This window comes from Hippichthys cyanospilos, chromosome 1 (assembly GCF_059441005.1).
Source record: "Hippichthys cyanospilos isolate Australia breed blue-spotted pipefish chromosome 1, RoL_Hcya_1.0, whole genome shotgun sequence".
NCBI lineage: Eukaryota > Metazoa > Chordata > Actinopteri > Syngnathiformes > Syngnathidae > Hippichthys > Hippichthys cyanospilos.
The window spans coordinates 18,806,241-18,827,253 of NC_142369.1; the positions used below are offsets into that span (position 1 = coordinate 18,806,241).

General features: G+C 43.7%; 1 protein-coding gene and 1 long non-coding RNA gene across 4 annotated transcripts in view; one reads left to right on the plus strand and one right to left on the minus strand.

Annotated features, from left to right (window-relative positions):
* Nucleotides 1-1,310: 1,310 nt before the first annotated feature.
* The window catches only part of arl15a (ARF like GTPase 15a), a 109,889-nt gene continuing 90,186 nt past the window's right edge, over nucleotides 1,311-21,013 (minus strand). For all 3 annotated transcript variants that reach the window (XM_088414452.1, XM_088414461.1, XM_088414442.1), the window contains one exon: nucleotides 1,311-4,757. In XM_088414452.1, the coding sequence (XP_088270578.1) occupies nucleotides 4,605-4,757 (153 nt within the window). In that variant the 3' untranslated portion in view covers nucleotides 1,311-4,604. The remainder of the gene's footprint in view (nucleotides 4,758-21,013) is intronic.
* Nucleotides 19,239-20,453, plus strand: LOC148429541 (uncharacterized). The gene is made up of 3 exons (XR_015867078.1): nucleotides 19,239-19,339; nucleotides 19,817-20,268; nucleotides 20,337-20,453. It is a non-coding gene; the product is annotated as an uncharacterized LOC148429541 (long non-coding RNA).

Below are 21,013 nucleotides of genomic sequence, written 5' to 3' on the forward strand. Positions count from 1 at the left end.
AAGTGTTGAAATCTAATGATGTGCATAAATCATAAAGTGGATTCAAAAGTAAGTAAGTATGTATGCATGCATTTACCTACCTACCTACTATTATAGATGGGTCTGATTGATTAACTTATCTGCTGTTACTCACTGCCTAATTTTCTCGGGTCCAGTTGACAAGGGACTACTAACCCACTTAAAGCACTGAGTATAAGTGACGAATAAGCCTCACTGGGAGGATCCTGGAAATGCAGTGTTCAGCGTGGACCCTCATCATCAACAGTGGGAAGCAGAGCAGGGGCATGGCGCCCAAATGGATGTTGGGCTAACATCTGTTATCATCACGGCGACACAAACACCCTTGATGGAAGGAGACAGGGAAGATAGCGGCTTGGCATTCTTTGTCGGGTTTAAGAAAACGCGCCTGCTTGCGTTTGTCTTGTAAACACGCTTTTGCATGTGACGAACTCGCAGGGTTCATCGAGGGGAGTCTTCGGAGGACTTTTCATAAAGTTGGTAAACAATATGTAGCCGTGTACCTCCGGCGGGAGCACAACGCAAGTGAATACCGCTGACCTGAACTGTATGCCCCCCGAAACATGTCAAGCTATTTTGATTTCTTGGTCTAAAAACTTGGGCCTGACCGATACAGACCTTTGGAGTAGACTTGATTACCGCAATGTGCTTCTTCAAAAGATGATCAAACATCTGCAGCTCGTTGAGAATGCCACAATTCAGGCCCCGACTGGAACAAAGAGATCGGAACATACAGTATTACTCAAGTACTAAAGGCTTTATTTACAGTGGCGCCCAGTCAGCTGTGGAAGAGATTTTAAAATTCAGAAACCGGCCAATAAAGGACCCAATGGTTTGTGGCCTGACATTTATTAAGGAAATGCTAATTGAATAAAAAGCCAGTAGGGCTCTGATGTCAATGGAGCCGAGGTCTCAAAGTCAACGCGGTGAAGCAGCGCGCAGCTGTTATGCTGCATGCAATTAGAATAGAAATGCTCTTAAATACACTTTTAAAACTAAACTCTCCAAATATTAAAATTATTATTTTATTCAAATTGCAATCCAAAACAGTAAAATGTATTGTTTTGTTGATGTAAAAACTGTCTGTCTTATAAATAAAAACTGTCTTTATTTGATGAATTGGCGCTTTCTCTGACAAAAAATTGTTTTTTGTGACTTGTCCCCACATAAATTGCTTTAAAATTGGAGCATGTGAAGCATATCAAAATGTCAAACAAGGTGCAATACAATTTGTAAGTGTCAAAAAATACATTTATAAATGAAATGCAGAGGTAAAATTTGAAGATTTGACATGGTGATGAAGTTATTTTATTTTTTCATCCCCATAAGATGAAAACGTGTGGTTTATGCGCCGTATAAGGCTCACCAGATGATAAGACGCTCTGTCTGCTTGAGAGAAAATTCAAAGCTTTTAGGTGTGACTTATAGTGCGGAAAATACGGTACAAGAAAAACGTTTGACTGTTTTACAATTCTTTTTTTTCCTCTTGAGTCAGACATGTAAAAGGACATCAGAGTTTTGAAAAAAAAAAAAAAAATCATTCATCTGTAAAATAGAAAGGGGCGGGTGTCAGAAAGAGTAGACAGAGGATCCAGCCTCCTCGTCCAACGTGGATGCTCAAAAGTGATCCAAGTCTCCTTGGGCGTGACCGAAGGCCGAGCGGAGCGAGCCGGAGCGAGGGACACGGGGAGGGATTTAAAACAAACAAAAAAAAAAAAACAAAAAAAAAAAGAGGGTTTCTCCGGGGAGGGCAGCGTCTTGTTCAGGTGCTGAGCTGCGCAGCAGACTGAAGAGAAGCACGTCTGGCCCAGAGGCACACACTGGAAAACAGGATCAAAGGGCCGGCGCGGAAACCTGCATGACACACATTGTGTTCACCACCGGGAGCTCGGTGAGAGAGATTTATCACCGGTAGTGCCTCTCTTACTTGCTCCGATGTCTGCACCTTAGTTGTGTTCTTCAGGCTCATTTTCCTTAGTTTTTATGGGTCCTACTGCAAATGGATGGCACTTTCCGCCCATATACGACACGCACTTCATTGTTTTTCTATTAACCTTCCTTCCCTCCTTATGATCATCTTGCTAAATATAATATGTATCATTTTTAAATCAGATTCGTTGTCTTTGGTACGTATTTGCTTGAAACATTTTTTCATTGACGTTTTGTATAGTAGTTCAATTCTAAAGTTGTGTCTTTTTACACACAACTGTTACGTGAAGTGGTTAAAAAGTTGCCATTTTTTTCTTAAAGACGACATACATTTTCAGGTTTTCTATTAACGACTGAAAAGTAACAACCAATCATGGCTCACCTCTTTTGTGGGTTTGGTCATGCTGAGCCATTTTGGAATGTGGGAGGAAACCTGTGTATCCAAAGAAAACGCACACAGGCTCGGGGAGAACATGCAGACTGCGCGTGGGAAAGGTCAACAATATTATCTTTTTTCTGTATCATTCAATTTATTCATTTCCTCCTCCGCGAACCCACAGTCATGCCGCCCAATAAAGAACATCTGCCTGGGAAGGTTACGTCTTAATTTGTCTTTTTTTTTTGTGTTGAGCTGTTAGTTGCCGAAATGAGAGACACCATCACCGCCACGTAGATGCTAATTGATAGCCTTCTGAAGCTATGTGGTCATTTTTAAATAAGTATCATGTTTTTAGCTTCACTTTGACGGTGAAGAACATTTCCTTCTATCCGAGTGTGGTGAAGTGGGTTGCGTAACCTGCCACCGTGCGGTATCAGTTTGTCAAATTTGCGTGAGCAAGTCAAAGCAAACCTCTTCCAAACTTGAAAAACTCTCCGACATATCACGCATAGCTCGAGGCACCACCGGATTTACTAAAATAGGAGTTTTCTCGCTTTTGTGACAGATTGTAGTCCGTTGTTATAACAAGTCATATTGGCATGACGACAAATGATGTGGTCTTCCACAAAGCGCAAGGGCGACAGTTTGGATTTTTACAAATTTAATAGATGTAGACAAAAAAGAAAAAAGGAAAAAAAAATGAGCGCAAAGAGTGAAAGCTGTCCTGTTTGAAGATGTCGCCCACTGGATGACAGGTACATGACTTGAGGATGTGCGGCGGGGGTCTGGGCCGGTCTGGCCCAGAGGGGGGTCTTGGCAGACAGTTGGAAGGCATTAGGGTGTCAGACAGGGACTCGTCACACGCAGCTGTTGCCGCGGCTGATTGATTGACTTTGTATTGGGGCGCCATGGCAGCAGACTGCGCGCGGGCAGCGCGGCTTACGTCAAATACGACAACGAAAATAACAAGCCAACCGACCGGGAGGCCAAAACACTCAAGTGAAACACATCCAGTGCCCTAGTCAATACATCCAGTCTGCGCAATTACCATCCGAGTGGGACAGGCGCACTGAAAAGGACAAAAATTGGCAAAGAGAGTAATAGCTATTAAGGTCAGATTTTTGGAGGGGAAACAAGCTCGCGATATTATGCGAATCGTCTTTAGTTTTGAGCGAGAGGTCAAATGTGATTTTTATTAGAAAGTAATGATTTAGGTCTCATGTCTTTATTCTTGTGAAATGACGTTTTCTTGTAATATTACACCATTATGCTTGTGCCAAAATGGGATTTTTTTTTTTTTTTTTTTAACACCGCTTCAAGGTCATTCTAAAAAAAAGGTATGGCTTCAAGTACAACAGAATCTTTGCAGAATCATTTCCTCAACAATTTTAGACTCTATTCTTTGAATATTGACTTCAAATTTGCAATATATCCAATTTATGCTTGTAAATTTGCAGCATTTTTGACCATCTCTATGCCATCTTAATTAATCTCCTAAAATGGTGACTCGATTCTCGTAGTATTCCAAAAAATACAACATCCTATAATCTTTACAAAATAAGCGCAATTTCCAGTACATTTCATCTATTTTTAGTGATCCTTTCTGCAATCCCGACATTTTCAGTAGTATACAGTAATTTTATTCTCATAATCCTTAAATTTGATATGTTATTCCATTAAATTGATGATTTTCTTCATAAAAACATAGTTGTCATTCAGCTGCAGTTTTTACTTCTTAGTGAGCCCCTAATACTCGTATCAGCCATCAGGTGTGATATGTATTTCAAAGAAGACGATGATACCACATTTTTCAAAAGCACTGAAGACGTCTGCGCTCTGGCACGGTCACGTGACGATTAGCACTCCTGGCCGAGATCACGCTACAAGGCTCGTGGTTAGATATGGCGTGGCGTGGCGCGGGCCGACACGGACGTGGAACCTATGTTTACTCGGCACACTCCACACATACGGTGGACACGACATCAATAGTTCCCACTCGGGCACCCTGAAAAGTAATTAAAGGAAGAGTTAAACTTATCTACAGACAACGTGGGCTCCACTTTGTGTGCGTGAGTGCGTGCATGTGTGGGTTCATGTCAGCAGGAGTGCAGCTAGAGATAACAAAGTCCACCTCGCGCACAGTGAAGGAGGAGCATTGTAACAACAAGGTTCTAGGCGGTTCTGAAGGCCCCCGGAAGGTGGTCCAGAAGGAGGGGGGCCGTGGATTCGTCCGAGTGGGACCTTTGGGCGCGTTTGTCTCTCTCGCAAATGGACGGCGTCATATTCTGGCGCCCTGCGTGTCTTTGTCCTCCAGCAGACTGATGAACTGGGCGAAGCTTTCCTTCACGCCGTCCATGTGGTCCGTGCTGCTGCCCTCCAGGATCCAGCGCTTACCCCGGGCCAGCGGCTCCAGCTCAAGGTACTTCTTGACCTGCGTGCAAAAAGACACAAAATATTGCAGTGGTTCCATCCATCCATACAATCCTCCGCGGTCAGGTCTTGGGAGCAGCAGCTCCCGCGGGGAAGCCAAGACTTCCATTCCCCCAGACATAAGAGACATAAGCGGGGCATGCCTGGAACACCTCACCGGGGAGGCATCTCAAACCGGATGCTCAAGCCACCCCAAATGGCTCCTCTCAACATGGAGGAGCAGCGGCTCCATTCTGAGCCCTCCCCGGCTGGACGAGCTTCACACCCTTTCTCTGAGGGCCAGCCCGGAGGAAACTCATTCCGGCCGCTTGTATCCGGGATCTCGTTCTTTGGGTCACGACCCAACCCCCCGTGACCATAGGTGAAGGCAGGAACGTAGATCGACCGGTAAATTGAGAGCTTGGCCTCACGGTTGGACGCTGCACAGATCTGCCTGTTGATCTCCTGCTCCATCCTGCCCTCGCTCGTGAACAAAACCTCGAGATACTTAAACTCCTCCCTTTTGGGGCACGGAGAGGGCACTGCACCCTTTTCTGATTGAGCATTGTCATCTCAGATTTGGAGGTACTTTTATTATCAGTCTACATGTTCTTCTTTCTCTAAATTATACAAGGTCTTCAATCCTGGTCTTGATGATTAGATAATCTGCAAGGTCTGCAGAATCTAGATACTGACCCTGATCAGTTGAGTTAAGTTTGTTGTCGCGGAGACAAACGTCACAGGAATCGGCCCTCAAGGGCCAGGATTGAAGCCCCCTGCACTTAATGATCAAACGACCATGTTTGGTAAAGCATTTGTCTTTTGTTCTTTTCTTCATCCTGTTTTGTTTTTCCTTCTTTTTGCAAGCCCTGATTGTTATGTTTTCTCCGCGTGTCATTGCAATGAATTCTGTCATGTGGACCAATAGCAGCTGTCTGTCTGTCGGTCGGGGTCCACTTTCCAGTGCGCCAACGCACAACGAGCAGGGAAAAGGAGCACGGTCACGTCCGAGCCAGAAAGGAACATACGTAGGGAATCACTGTGGCTGGCTGCGGCATATTATCATGCATCTGTGCTGCAATTTTAGTGATTTGTTTTTCCTTTCACTAAGCACCTAAAACATTTCTTGTACATAACTAAAGGTTTGACGTCGCAACTGATTATTTCCAGTTCGTCCCGATGGGATAAATAATTTTGTAATAAGAACAAATTGGACGTTGTTCATAAGTCTGCACATGTTCCTGTGCGAGCAAGCCAAAGCTGGAGATCTGAGGGGCGACACCAACCAGGAAGATGAAAATGGAAGCAATCAATGCAATTCTTTGGCGGACAAGGTTGTTTTTCAAACAGCCATGAGGTCAGCTGGCAAGGAAGTCAAGATCAAATCGGAAACAGCCAACTGATTATCTTGAGTCTTAAAAAAGAGAACAAGCAAACAAGTGCAGTTGACACATCATCAATCTAATGTGAATACACTAGTTTGATATCAGATTTTTTTGGGGGGTGGGGGGTGGGGAGGGCAGTTTCATATCTTGCCAGTTTCACAGTCTGCCTATAAATAAGGTCCGGGATGAGTGACTATTTCCTCATTATGAGGACCCATTAACTTGAAATTGCTGAGCATGTTCCAATGTATTCGTGGAAAAAGACTAAATCTGTTGACAGTTCTTAAATTTTTCATGCCGGTGATTAATGACTGATTGGACTGCTGGGTCATTTTATTTTCCAATATGACGTTCTTGGACAGGGGCAGTGACCCCCGCATACCCGAGTGCCTTGAAGTGAGATTGTTCCTCCCTGCAGCATGGCGTATTGTCAAGCTGTGCCATGGTGTGGGGTATGCCCAGGATGAAGGGGGCCGGGGTGGCGGGGGGGGGTCCCGCGCCTGCTCAAATGCAGCCAGCCGTGCCAGCGAGTGGGAGAGCGAGCGCCGTCTCTGCCCCCCGAGCAGAGTCTCTGTCCGGGCGTAATGTGAGTTTAATGACAGATTAAGTCACCTCGGCCGCGTTTGGCTCAGGGGCCCGGCTCGAAAGCCGAGCGGACCCAAACATTGTTAACAAATCTGTCTGGGTAACATGAACCGCTCGGGTCCAGGCAGTAGCCTCAGACCTGACTGCAGACGATGCGGCTGGCTGCCTGCGTGTCTGTCTGGCCGGCCGGCCCGTACCAAGGCCCTCTTCTGGAACACTCGGGACCCTGCACTGGCCGACAGTCAAAAGGTCTGCAGCGTTGTGTGTACGCAGGCTCCGGCCTCTCTCGCTCCTCTCCCACAATTCACAAAAGGGCAGCTGCCTTCTTTAGCATTGGCAGACAAGCTCTCCCATCAGCACACCGGTCGAATTATGTCCTCCTAGTACAGTAAGAACATGAGACCAAAGATTATGCGCTAAAGGTCTTTCATATTATTACCCTACTAAAATGAGTGATGCTGATTCCAGGGACTGATGCTGCTTCCCGTGACATTTTTTTAAAACTCCTCAAGCACCATCTGTTCACCAAGGAATACATTTAACTGCGACATTAATAAATGCGGCCAGCATAGTGGAAAAGCGTTTGTGGATTTGCTTCGACTTCCAGCCTTCTTGTGTGGAGTGTGCCTGTGTAGGTTTCCTTCGGGCACTCCGGTTTACTCCCACGCTCCAAAAACATGCAGGGTAGGTTTGTTGGACACTATATCAGGAGTATATACCCTAACTGCCAAGATTTTTGGTCGCTCGCATGACATCGCACTTAAAAAAACAACAACCTTCAATTGAGAAAGGGTTTGCCTGCTCACTCCTGGAACCAAAGATTCTCATGTTGGTTGAGCATTGTCGTGGCTATGCTACCAGGAGGAACTTCAAAATAAAAGCATACCAAGGTCTGTTCCATACGTTACTTGTATCATAAGTACAATTTATTTGGAAAGTGTAATTGTGAGTGCGGGTGGTTGTTCGTCTTTGTCTGCCTTGCAATTGGCTGGCGACCAGGTCATGGTATAACCCAAGTTAGGCTCCAGCACGCCTGATGAAAATGGGTGATAATATCTGTTAAGCTTATTTGAAACATAGCTTTTGGCGTCAACTCGATCTTCTTTGACAAAATATTGTCTAATATGTGAACAACTGTGAAGATGAGAACCTTTTTCCTACCATAATAAGAAATAATAAAATGTTTTGACTTTTTTATGCTGTTCCATCACATTTGTATTTGTGAAACTGGTCTGTGGTGCAAAAAAAAAAAAAAAAAGACCAATTAATTGACTTCATACCGACTTTCATCACATTATCGTTGACTAGAAAACTATCTTTAACTGTTGAGCACCTACACCGCACTGTAATGCCCTTAGCAACGGGGAAGGAGAGGCAGTCACCAAGTAACTTTTCAGCTGTATATTGAATGACGTAAAACAGTCACAGCTCACAGCCAACACTTGCATAGACTGGCCTACACAAACCACCTCATCCCACCTCTTAAAAGCAATGACATGAAATTATATGCACTATGTACTTTCCAGTTGTTTATTCTCCACTAGCCTTACAAAATTAATTTGTGTTGGATGGATATCACTTTTTTTATGGTCCCTCAAGATCACAGATTTATATTTATAACTGTTGGGTCTGGAACATCTTCTTAGCCCATGAATTATTCTTAACTGTTCTTGAGTCCTTTAAAAGGAGCTAAAAATCGAGTTAATATTATTGTCTTCATAATTGTGATACAGAGAGACAGGTTTCGTGGTCAGTGTACACTCAATCCAGAGGTTTTAGTCCCAGCAACAACAGGTGGAGCTTTGGCCTCCAAACCGCTTTAGTGTTAGGCGGCTGAAGGAACCCTGTGACCTAACGGTTGGCCGCATCCACGCCGGCTCGCCAACAGCGTGGCCCGAACCCGTTTCTTTAAGATTAAGTCCTCCTAAGCGCACTTATGCTTGCTTAAGGAATTGCGTGAGGCAGCGGGAAGGGTAAGCCACAAGTACGCCGTTGCCAGATGGCTCCTAGAATGACCAGTGGGTCATTCAGTCTAGCGTCTTCTAGGTCATATACTCTGACCTATACGTAAGAGAAAGCGGCTTATATGTACGTAAGGAAGGGTGCCAAAAGATATACAAACATCTATTCACCGCCTGCATGACATGCATTCCCGGTAGTGCTGGAATCCAAGGTGACTCTGAAGAGCGCACCGGCAACCGATAGTGAACTTGCACTGCAAACTTGTGCAAGGCAACTAATACATCACACGGTATTTGTTACGAGACAAATGCAGTCATTTGATTTTTGGCTTAGTTCCCGTCAGTCAGAGGTCGGTCGCCGCAGCCAGCAACTTGCGTGCACATACCAGTCAAAATTCCAGTATTCTCATACTTAGAATAAACATTTGCAAAGACAGCTCCTCCATATATGTTTAACTGGTTATATTTAGCCACAGCTACAAAACAGGGCCACACGCTTCAATACAAAGAGAAGAATGATGTGAAATTGTTAATACAGGTAAGCATTCATCAACAAAATTGATAGTTAGAGGTGTTTAATTTATAATGGTCCTGAGCATATAGTATCTTGCTTTAGATGTTATGAAAGGCATGCAATGGAGTAGGCTGGGAAGTGACCTAATAGCACTAATATTCACTGTAGCTACGAGCTTACAATTAGTAATCGAACAAAGTTGTTGATAGCTGAGCCAGAAGAATTTATGGTATCAATAAAAAAAAAAAAAAAAATCAGTAGTCAACATGTGTGGGGTTTCAAACATGTGATAGCACTCTTGCTTGCACAGGCCCAACCCCTTACTCATTCATCCAGTCAATTCAGATGCTTGCTCATCCGTTCACATTCGACATTCTGCAACACAGAAGTTTGGAAAACTCTTAACAAAAATGCACATAACACAACTGTAACACTGCTAATCTTTACAGTATAACAACCGTACATATAGATAAAACGCTACCATATACAGTAGCAAAGCGCCAGTTGTGCAATGTGGAATGTTGCAGGCAGGGGCGGATGTACATGGTGGTGGGCTACCCCCACTCCTCTAAAAAAAAGTTGGATGTCTGTGATTTGTCTGCCATTTACACAGGTACATACATGCAATGCTCTTAATTGGAACTAAACTATATCATTTATATTAACAACAGGTTTTTAAATCCACCGATCTGAGACGTGAACATCCATCTGCAAATGATGCCAGTAGGGCAAAAGTAGGGGAAAAACCCAACTGCACTTTGAGAGGCAAAAAGCCTTGTATGTATAGTTAACTTGTAATCCAGACACTGAGTAAAAAAGCTATACTCAAATGAAATTAAACTCTTGCTTTCTGTCATAGAAAAACCAGATTGAAGATTTTTTTTTTTTTATTTTGGCCATCGACGTTTGAGAATGGACTTACCATGCTACCATGCTATTAATGTCAAAATGTGATTGTCAACGAAGCAAAGCATTGACAAGTCTGTCAACAGTGCTGGCGCTGGATTCCGGTGCCGACTGACTTAAAGTTAGATTGCCAACATAAGAACAAGGAAAAAGCTCTACCCAGTAAAATTCTCACTGTAAATATGAGGCAACACTGACCCAATCTGTGTAAGGAACGGCTGAACACTTAGTCAGCTGTGCATAAGCTGCAACCCTGGCAAATCTAGTTGCGACAGCTTAGAGCACTGATGGCTATGCATGGCACCTGGCTGCCCGGTGGCCCATGCCAGGTACGCTACATGTGATTCGCACTAGTAGACTCATGTTAAGCGAAGAGGATATCCTGTCAGAATAAAGAGGCTTGGCCGCCGCCCTCTGCCAGTTGCTGCCTCCAGGCTATCTAGACACGCGATGGAAGAGCGAGACTGAGTTGAAACAAGGACCGCACCGATAATGCCGTTGCGTGTGATAGACACACACACAATTGCAGCAATATTAGCCCTTGTAGGCGCTAGGTCTTCAAATTAGTGCCTTTCTCACAGGTGTCATTGGAGGGCCAAAGGTAAAAGTACAGTAAATGAAGATGTACGGGCTATTTTCAATAAAGCAACCCACTTTCCGTTATCTAGTGATATGCTCACATATTTGGAAGTCGGGGCCAGCATTCTTGCAGCGGATAACAGCAAAGCCAGATGGAACACATGTAGGTCTGCAAGACACACTCCTGCAGCAGCTCTGTACCAGAGAATAACATTTAATGGCCCACACTGTAAACTCTGGATTTCTTATGTAGAGAGAGCTATTTGTTGACTCTGGCTATTGCGTTTATTTGCTCGAGGTCCCAGAAGTCTGAGAAACAAATCTAAATTAAATTCAATAATATTGAATAATCCTAATAATACTCTTCCTGTTTAAGTAATAGGATCATAAAAAATAACAGGAAATGTTCACTTGAGAAGATTTGCCTTCTAGCCTTTCGTCGCAAAAAAACAAAAAAAAAAACAAAAGGCCAAAAACAGGAGAAGCCATTGAAAAGGCTGAGTCAAAGCGATATGCTATCCTTCAGACGCTACTTTCCTGCAGGCAACATCAAAACTGCTCTGGAGCAAGGGGAGGTTTACTCAATAAACTCATTGGAGAGCCGACTTGATTTCAGCCTTGAGGTTTTCATTTGAGTAACCTTCAGCATGGGGCTCTGCTCAACAAAAATAACATCCTTTTGTTCCACTTACAATCTTGTGAGCATAACAGACTTACGGGGGAAAAAGAATAATGCTGCCACAAAGCATCTTCAAACAAGATATCGTTTTTATTCAGGCGACGCTTGGAAACGGAACATGCTGCTTTAAATACAAAGATGTGGGGTCCCTGTCTCTCAGAGGAAGAATTGCGACTTCTATGAACTAGGGAAAGTGGCATACTCAAATATCGAGACAATCAATTACCCCGTCCCTTGACATGTCGGCCCCTGCCGAGATATCAGTCACCTGGAAAGTGGCCCACACTGGCGACTGCATTGAAAAGGCGGGGTAACAGGAGATCTACTTACCATATAATAGGTATGCCTTTGTTTGCTTTTCCGGCTTGTCTAAAGAGTCTAGAAGACATGAGAAAGCCTAGAGGTCCCTGCAAGGGGAGCACTTGGGAGGTCAGTGGAAAAAACAAACATTGCACCGCAAGCTTGTAGGAGGTGTCAAATGAAACGGCGCAATGGCCAGTAAATAAAATCCGTTGATGCAAGGCCGCCGCAGCTCGGGCAAGGCACTAGGTGTTTTCAAGCGATTACTGTTAGGCTTTACGTGGAAGACAGTCGAGTTGACGGACCAGATCAGAAGATGGACCAATGTATTTAATTGGGATGGCCTGATCACACTTTTTTGCGTCCGAGCCCAAGTCCGAGTAACCTGACTTTGACGATCTGCCGAATGTAGAAAAGTTATGGCTACAAAAGAATATCCGTTGCACTGGCCATTTACTGGAGTATGCGCAGTACTTTTACTTAAAAATGGAGACAAAACAAAAGGAAGAAAAACATGAGGTGACTTGTGTCGTTGAGCTGTGGGACCACTGGCGTCAGCAAGTATCACATTAGGATGTCGGTCTCTAATGCCACGACGCGAAGCTTAGCTGCAGTAAAATTTACTGTCTTGTTCCATTGGGGTGGAAGCGGGGGTCTCTCCCAGGTTTGGCTCGATGCGTGTTCAAAGAGATGCGTTGATGGTACACTTCTCTTCAAAGCCCAGTGGCCGCCGCCATATCCGAGCCAACCCCTCAGATGTGCTGTAAATCTGAGATCGACCGCACAGGAGACTTTCTCGCTGACCCATTCGCTGCGCTCCATGCAACAATGCTACTGGTCTTAAGCAAGGCGATGATGTCCTTTCCATGCAGGCATACAAGATGTGCACATTTTCCAAATTACAAATCGGGAAAAATAGTTTTGCTAAAATTTTCACCAAGGGCTAGTGATAACAAATTTAATTGGGAATCAATCTGACGACATGCGGTTGTGTCATTTCAGCTCATGCTAAATGCTCACTTGCTTGACAGTTCAACAGCGCCAAACAAGTCAATGCACTCACCATTATACAAGGTGTTGTGTCAATGTATAAAAACTTTATCACCTGCCCCTGCAACTTGAATTGACATGCAGGTGTTCTGATTTTGGTTTGTCGGATGAATAATCAAATGTTTCCATGAACCCTCAGTAAATGATAATGTGTTCCCCATTGTTTGGTGCATTGAATGTGTATTTGTATGTGTATTTGAGATGTGTGGGTCATTGAAGGTACCTCGAGTCAACTGTCAAAAGCAACTGACAACAGTACTAGCTTTTTTTTTTTGGTAAGCACTATTCATCTAGGTAGATTTCCCATGATTCTTACACTATGAAAAAAGAAGTAGTAGAGACTGGGCAGGACCTTAGTAACTGGGACAAACTAATGAGGAAGACAAAACCTGCCAGGACTCGGGACACAAGGTTCAAAACCAAACCGGGATGTCCATTTATCCTACTTTTATTCTATATTGAGAGTATAGAACGCAGTATAGAAACCGGGATGTCCATTTATCCTACTTTTATTCTATACTGAGAGTTTATTTATGTATGAATTTTTTACAAACACAATACAGCTTCGCGAAATCATACATACAGTAACTGTTGGGTGATGGTGGCCTGGGTCAACGAGAGGAATTCAAATCCGATTCACATTAGAAAAAAAAATCAGAATGGAGGCTATTAACAGAATGTTCCATCTATAGATGTAAAGTCTATACTGACTGGCATGATTTATAGTCATATACAGTAAGTCACATACTACATGTCGAAGCTAAAGATTTCAAGGAGCATAACACCAAGTATGAATAGTTGAGGTCCAATCCTCTCATGTGGGCTTGAAAATAATGTCAAATTGAGCTGTGGCTCGGTGACTGTGGCCCCTTCGACGGGGGCTGACCTGGTCCACAAGAAGAAAAGCCTGTGAGGATTAACTACCTGGGAAGTGTGTGTACAGTTTGAAGCGTGGTACCCGTTTGGCTCATTGCAAGTGTTTGCTAAAGGCCCACGGCGCCCTGAGCAAGAACATTTGGTTCTTGAGCAGGTAGGCTGGCATCTCCGTCCTTGCGCCACGCTGCAGGGGGGCAACGTGCCAACAACCTGCCCCCCCCCCCCCCCCCCCCCCCCCTCCGTTTCTTGTGTGGAGGCCTGCCACGTCGTGGAAGCCCACACAGAGGCTTCCTCCGAGCCCAGGCGGTCCATCACAAGCTACCCTCACCCTCCCTTCTGCAGGACCCCCTAGGAAGACCCTCCGCCCCCTTTCACTCTGAGGCCCCCTTTCATGCACTAGTCCTGACAGTTGACCAGCTTGAAAGCTGTAGCAGGCCCCCCACTTCAGCGCACAGCACGCGGCATTACAATCAAAGTGCTCGCCTTCTGCAAAAGATTCAAACCATGCGTCACGTTGGGGTCTGCGCAAACTTTCACTGAGGGAAAAACAGAAACGCACACGCAGATGCCATCATATTGAAAACTCATGCTGCTTTCTAGCCTGACTGCTCTGCATTGTCAATCTTTGCATTTGCTATTCATCAACGTCCTGATTCCGGAGTCGCTTTCATTTTAGTCAAACTAGATTTGACTATAAAAAGGCTGTGTCCAATTGCTGCTCAACTTGTTTAGTAGCTGCCTTACTTGGGCTTAGCGAGCAGCAAAAGCGACGTCCTCTTGGAAATGTGTTCATCTGAAAGCGTCCTTACCCACTGCAGAAATGGATCCTGGCTATTTTAAATGACTTCCTAAGAATCCACGCAGAGCGAATTGAGACTTGACACGAATAGCACTAATGACTATTTTCATACTACTGCAAAACATAAAAGCACACACGAATCAAAGACACGACAAAAGACGTAAAGAGGTGCCACTTGAGTTGAAGACTGAGCGAGCGGTGGCACGACATGCCCACAGACCATTGGACAGTTTGCTAAAAAGCTGGGTTTCAATAGATGGCCCAGAGGTTCCGAGTGTTTGATCCCTGTGAGTCAGCAATGGAACCAGGGGTCAAATCACATGCTGAATAGGCTTTTCGGAAGTCTTTTCTTGGCTAGCCGCGGCCAGTCGTCCGACCCTGCTTAAACAGTGCATAAAAGGGAGGGCACGGGCCACAATTGGATGGGATTTTTTTTTTTTTTTTCTCCAATAGAAAGTGTAGTTTTCAATAGGGTCTGGCTGGCTGAATTCCGTTCCTCCCTGATTTTGAGAGGACCCGCTGAGGTCAGGGTTCACCAACATTTGACGCGAGCTGTGGGAAAAGGCAAGCTACGTGCCCGCACAACCTGCCGACAGCCTTCTCACCCAAAATGCCCCTTAACCTCCCAGAGGGGCGGACCACCGGCCCGGGGATGAAAGGATGAGAATGGCTGTGTGGGTGGGAAAAGAAAGAAAGCAGAGATGAAGATGAGTGGGAGGGCTGCAGGAAAACAAAGATGCTTGAAAGGTATAGAATAGAGATCAATCAGCATCAGAGGTGAAAGATTTTAATGTTATTATCTGGAACAAGCGTGACATGGCAAACCCAACAAACAGTCTCCAGCAAATTGTCAAACTTTCTTTTAAAATGTGTCTTTAAAAATTCTCTCAGCTTTTTAATTGCGTCAAGTACAATTTTCATTGATAGAGTGCGTGTCATTTAGTTCAGTGCATTTCCGCCAAAAACAAACAAAAACTCTTTTCATGTTACTGAGATGTGATCCTTATCTCCGCTCGCGCCTGCTTTTTTGTTTAATGTGCATAGTAAAGTTGTCCAAATTAATTTCAATTTATTTTGATAATCGATTAACTGCTTAGAGCCATCGTTTAGGTTATGATTCGCATGCGGCCATTTTAGAGCACTTTGACATTTCTAAGATTAACAACATTATTATATTTACCTTCAAATCTAAAATAGGGCATTGATGCCATCTACTGGTAACTGTGCAGCAGTAAAGCATTTTCCATTATTGAAATTTACAGTTGAAAAGTATCAAATGTTTCCCCGCCCACCTCTGTTGAAAAACGTAATTGGCAGGGAATGAGTTTAAATGGTTCAATCATCTAAGGTATCCTTAAGTTAAAAATAATATGTATACAATATGTTCACTGTGACGCAACACAGCAGTCTAGTTAATACTGCATTCAAGCAGCAAAATGCACCTGTTTTGATACACTTGCTGTCGACTGAAAATGACCTCACAGTTGCTCAGGGCACAGGTAACAACCAATTATGGCTCACCTGTTTTCTAAGTTTGGTTATGTGATGATGATGATTTTAAAATAGTTTTCTCAATAGCCATTTTTCTTCGAATTCAAAAGGCAGTTTTAGTCGTAATCAAAATACTGTAGATAATACAGAATGCTACAATAACAAACATTTACCATGCCAAATGAAAATAAAGCTGTAAATAAACCTACCTTCAGTTATCAAAACGTGATTACTAAACAATACATGTATGCATGAATTCTTTCTGACTGAACACATCCAATCTAAACTGAAATATGCATGTATACTGTAAAAATGCAGCACAATATTAAAAAATGACTGATTTGAAATCAACTAAAAAGTAAACCATCACTCCAACTACTTTATGTCCCGCTTAATAGTAAAAGGTGCAGTCTTCATGGTGATGAGTGTTTATTTTCTGCACACACACACACACACGTTCCTTCAACTAAACTTGTGAGGACGTCAATTGACATAATGCATACTCCGCTTTTTCAAAAGCCACAATCTTCCCGCACAGCCGGTTAACGGCACATGCCCACAAACTCGTATATCTTTAAGAATAAATATATTTTACATTTACTTTACACGAACTCAATAGCTCCCAAAGCCAACATTATTTACATCGCTTATGTCACACTGCTGACCCAACAGACAAGGTAAAATTTTGATCTGATGGCTAGAACGCCCCATTTCTGACCACCGTATGAGTTAAAAAAACTGTAGTCATGAGACAATGTGGTGGAGCAGGGTGGGCAAACGTGGCGGCCGGCAAGATTTTTCACGCATCGATACAATTGCCGATCTCAATGCTTTCCGTCCCGGGATGTAGCGGATAACCGGCCCGGGATGCTCCATTTTTCCAAGTGTGTATATCAATAACAGTGGCTTCCAAAGTGGCATGCATACTGGTGAGTGTGAAGACTATCAGGATGTCTACAAGCATGCTCTCTGAACGAATGACTGCACGTCCAGGTCCAAGCTGATGTCAGTTTGCACGGGAGCCTCGTTGCAACGTAGTCAATTTGTTTGTATAACTAGGCTATAGAGCCAAAAACGGGGGACAGAACGCAGCAAGGTCACCTGCGCCTCATCCATTTTTCCACTGTAGCCAGCAAATCGCAAGTCGGGGTGGGGAGGGCTGCTTGCTGACCAACTTCAGTCTAGACGGCTCAATACGCAGTTGACTTTTTAAACCCGCTTGTCTGGAAACAGAGCAGACGTGAGGTAAGGTAGGGGGGAGGGGAGGCAGGCGACCGCCGGGGGATGTGCGACAGCAGAGATGCGGCGTGTTTTAGCTGCCGCAGCAGTGGCGGCGGCGGCGCCGAGAGCAGTCGTAGTTGGGGGGGGGGTGAGCGAATGAAGGCAAAAGGGAAAGATGGAGAGCTATCCCTGTCACTCTCTCTGGCTCCATTGTCAAGGTCAAGCGAGCCGCGGTGTTAAAAATCCCACCGCCATACGTCCCTGTTCCTCCTTGCTCGTCCGCTATGCTATCGTCCGAGCCCTTCTCCGCATCAGTACTTCCATCAACCTACAGCTCTAACAGTAATACTGGATTAACTTAGTATTTTGATAACGTGCTTTCATTTTGTCCTATTTTTTAAATCTATTGAATTAAGTTTTCTGCCTTGATTAAATCATGTAATAGAGATGCACTATTTCTTTCCGCTTCCAATACACTATGATTCATTCATTTTCTGAGGTGTTCTGGTTACCTATTATTTTATAATTGACATGGACTAGCAAAGCATCCATCTACTATTTGTCTATTTGCATTCTAATGTGAATGAGAGGAAAAGTTGCTTTGGTGGGATCACTTTTTAACAGATGTTTGTCATCCACGTTCCATCCTCCATGTTTGTCATGAAAATATTACCTTAGCTCTAAACAATGGCACATGAATGTAGTTCCTTGTCTTTCCCATATGTTGTAACCCAAGCTCGGGTGATATCACATGATATCACATGTACCCAGGGCTCAGGTGACAACAAATTACAGCTCACCTCTTTTCTACAATACAATACAATAGTGTGAATGTCAGTCCGAAGTTGAACGTGGAACATTTTAAAAGTCTGCTTTCAATTGATTTATCGCAATAGTTTGGTCTCCATTTGTGCAAGTAGGAGTACCGAGAAACAGGGCATGAGCGGTTGTAAAGGGCAGTCTGTGAGGGGGATTCTCCAGTAAAATTTCTGCAGCTGAGCAAGATGAGAGCACATTTCATCTTCATGTAGACAGGCTAGGACGGTAATGTAGCAAAATTTAATAAAACATCCCTGACTGCACTCATTTTCATTAGTCCCAAACATTGGCCCTCTAAAGATAAGGAATTGGTGACACTGCAAAATGATCTCATCTTTACGGGACTGGCAGGGCGCCCTTTTTGCAACTTTTCTTAATCAATATTCAGCAGAAAGAAAGGGAGGAAAAAAGTGCAGCGTTGCTCAAGTCTCTCAAGGCAAAAAAAAAAGAAGCAATGAATGGAGGAGACATCTGCTGAACCAATTGACAGGAATGCAGCAAGCCTTTACGTGGGGGCCTAAGACATTATCTCTTGCGATCCACTCTATAACGAGGATTAAACCGACCTGTGATAAAGCATGAGACAGAGCATAGGTCCACACAACAGTTACATAAAGTGCGACATCACACATCACTTTGATCCAAAGTGTTTATGAAGTTGCAGGGACTGTGATGAGCACACAAGGCTCTTGGGGACTGCTTAGGGGAGGGACATTTTGATGAGAATTAGGTAAAAGAACGGGATGTTTTGTTTTTGCTCATATTATTATTAAAGGATGTTCTTGTCAGGCGTGTGTGGGTTGTATCAGAGAAGCCAGGCTTTGTGTCACGTTCTGCTGATCTGATCGAATGGACCGAATCGGGATACGTTTTGAATTTTTGTGCTGAATAACTGGAGAACGCTTGTAGCGTCAGAATTTGCCGATTGATCCGTGTTGTTACTGATCGGATATGCAGAATAAGGCACAACTAGGACTCACTCGAGGAATCTTCTTGTTACTCATTGAAGATTCCCCACCATATATGGTCTTTCTTTTTTTTTCTCCCCAATATTTTCAATTTTTGATTTGTGGGGGGGATTTGGTCTGATTTTCCTACACACATTTTTTAAGTGTTACTTTTCCTAACACATTTCAAAGGACTGTACAGTAATTACAAAAGTTATTTAAATACATTGGATGGATTTGGATGGATCTTTTGATTTTTTATTTTTTTTTAACTTAATATTTTTTGTTTTACTGTCCGATCAGTCACTGGCTCTAAAATCCTGACTGTAAAAAGCCTAATGAAGACATCCATGGAACACTCTAAATTGTCCAATGGTGTGAATGTGCCCTCAGATTTGCCTGGAATCCAGTCTGTGGTATACCGTGATTCTTGCCTGAAGGCAGCTTTGATCGACTCCAGCTCACCTGGAACCTGAATGAGGTTAAATAATGGTAATATTAATAATGATGATGGATCATCAAAAGCTTGTGATTTATTTTAAACAGAAAATACCACAAGGTAACCACTAATAATTCACTGACTGCACTCACTGAATCAATTTGTTAATTTCATGCGAGTTTGAATTAATACAAGATTAATTCAGGAGCTCGCAATATAGTCATCATGCCACTTTTTAATTTGAGGAAAAGGTTAAAAAAGAATTAGCCGCTTAAAAAGCAACGGCAGATGCAATTAACAGTTCTAAATCATCTCCAGTAATTCAGAAACCCAAAAGCATCCACGTATTTACCAGTGACTAATCTGCAACTTTCACTTTGTTCCAAACTGCGAGTGAGCTGGCAATAATCAAATAAACATTTCCCATCAGCAGTGACGCAAGTGCAAGGTATAATAAGGATGATCTTAACAAGTAACTTCTGAGACATTTGGTGACAGAGTTGCTCACGCTGTGTTGTTTCCTTCAAAAGGTTCATTGATTGGCCCTCACCTGAACCTCATCGCCGGCGCATCCAATCAGCGAATGGCGGAGAATTTAGAGCCACGGACGTCATCGGCCTCGATGACACACGCGCCATGTGCCAGACGTTGGATGAAACTTTCAGACACAGGGTGCCACATGAGTCACGCAGCACAGCCACCACCCAACGTGTGCCAAGACCTGCAAGTTCACCATGTGCACAAATGTGACGGAGGACAGTGGTCGGCGAGCCGCTTCCGTCTTGGACCGCGGCCAGCGCAGTTTGCCCCAGACCCACCGCCTCAATACGCCTTCCGCACTTTCCCTGGATAAAAACGCACATCTTACATGGCGGCTCATCCAAGGGGATTTTTGTGCAGAGGGGACTTGGTAACCATTTTGCTTGCTGCGATGTGCCTCCTTGACGCCATTCCACAACAATTCCATGGCATACGACATTGTGTAAGTATCCTGTCATTGTGATAAATTAGCCTCGAATTTAACAAATCACTTGCTCCGACACTTTTCAGGAACCATCTGTAATTCGAAATCATGCAAATGTTTGCTGTGATTGGGAGGCACAGGCAAGATTCTGCATGAATCTGTTTTCAAAACTTGTGCGTGGTACGACATGCAGCGGCCTACTGTTTACTTGGCAGCATACTTATTCGAAAGCTACATGCACACAAGGTAACGTGAACTACTGAACAGCGATCTAACAGATCAATTCAAAGTTCAGCTTCCTTACTTCATATTTACTGAGAGCACATATAATCACACTATTAATCAAGGTTTCTGAATTTTATAAGTCAGGTCACTCCGCCCATCATGAAGGGCCACGTGAGTCACGATCTCCAAGCAAGTATGCAGTGAAATAAATCAATCAGTGCAATCCAGACACATTTTAGGAGGCCAACAAGATGAAGATGTTTGGAGTCAGGATGTAACATGTTTCACTGAGGGATCATCTGATACCGCAGTCAATTCCAACTTTCTGCTTATGTGAGGAAATCCTAGAAAAGTGGTGCACCCGCACGGTCCGAAAGATGGTTGTGATCGATTTTCTGAAGACGCTTCCCGTCACCCTGGACACATACCGTAAACAGGATTTTTCAATGAGGTCTTCAGGAGGTTTATTTATAACATACTGCAGTGCATACATTATATATGGTATATATTATTGCAAAAGCATTATTCTGTGCGAGTA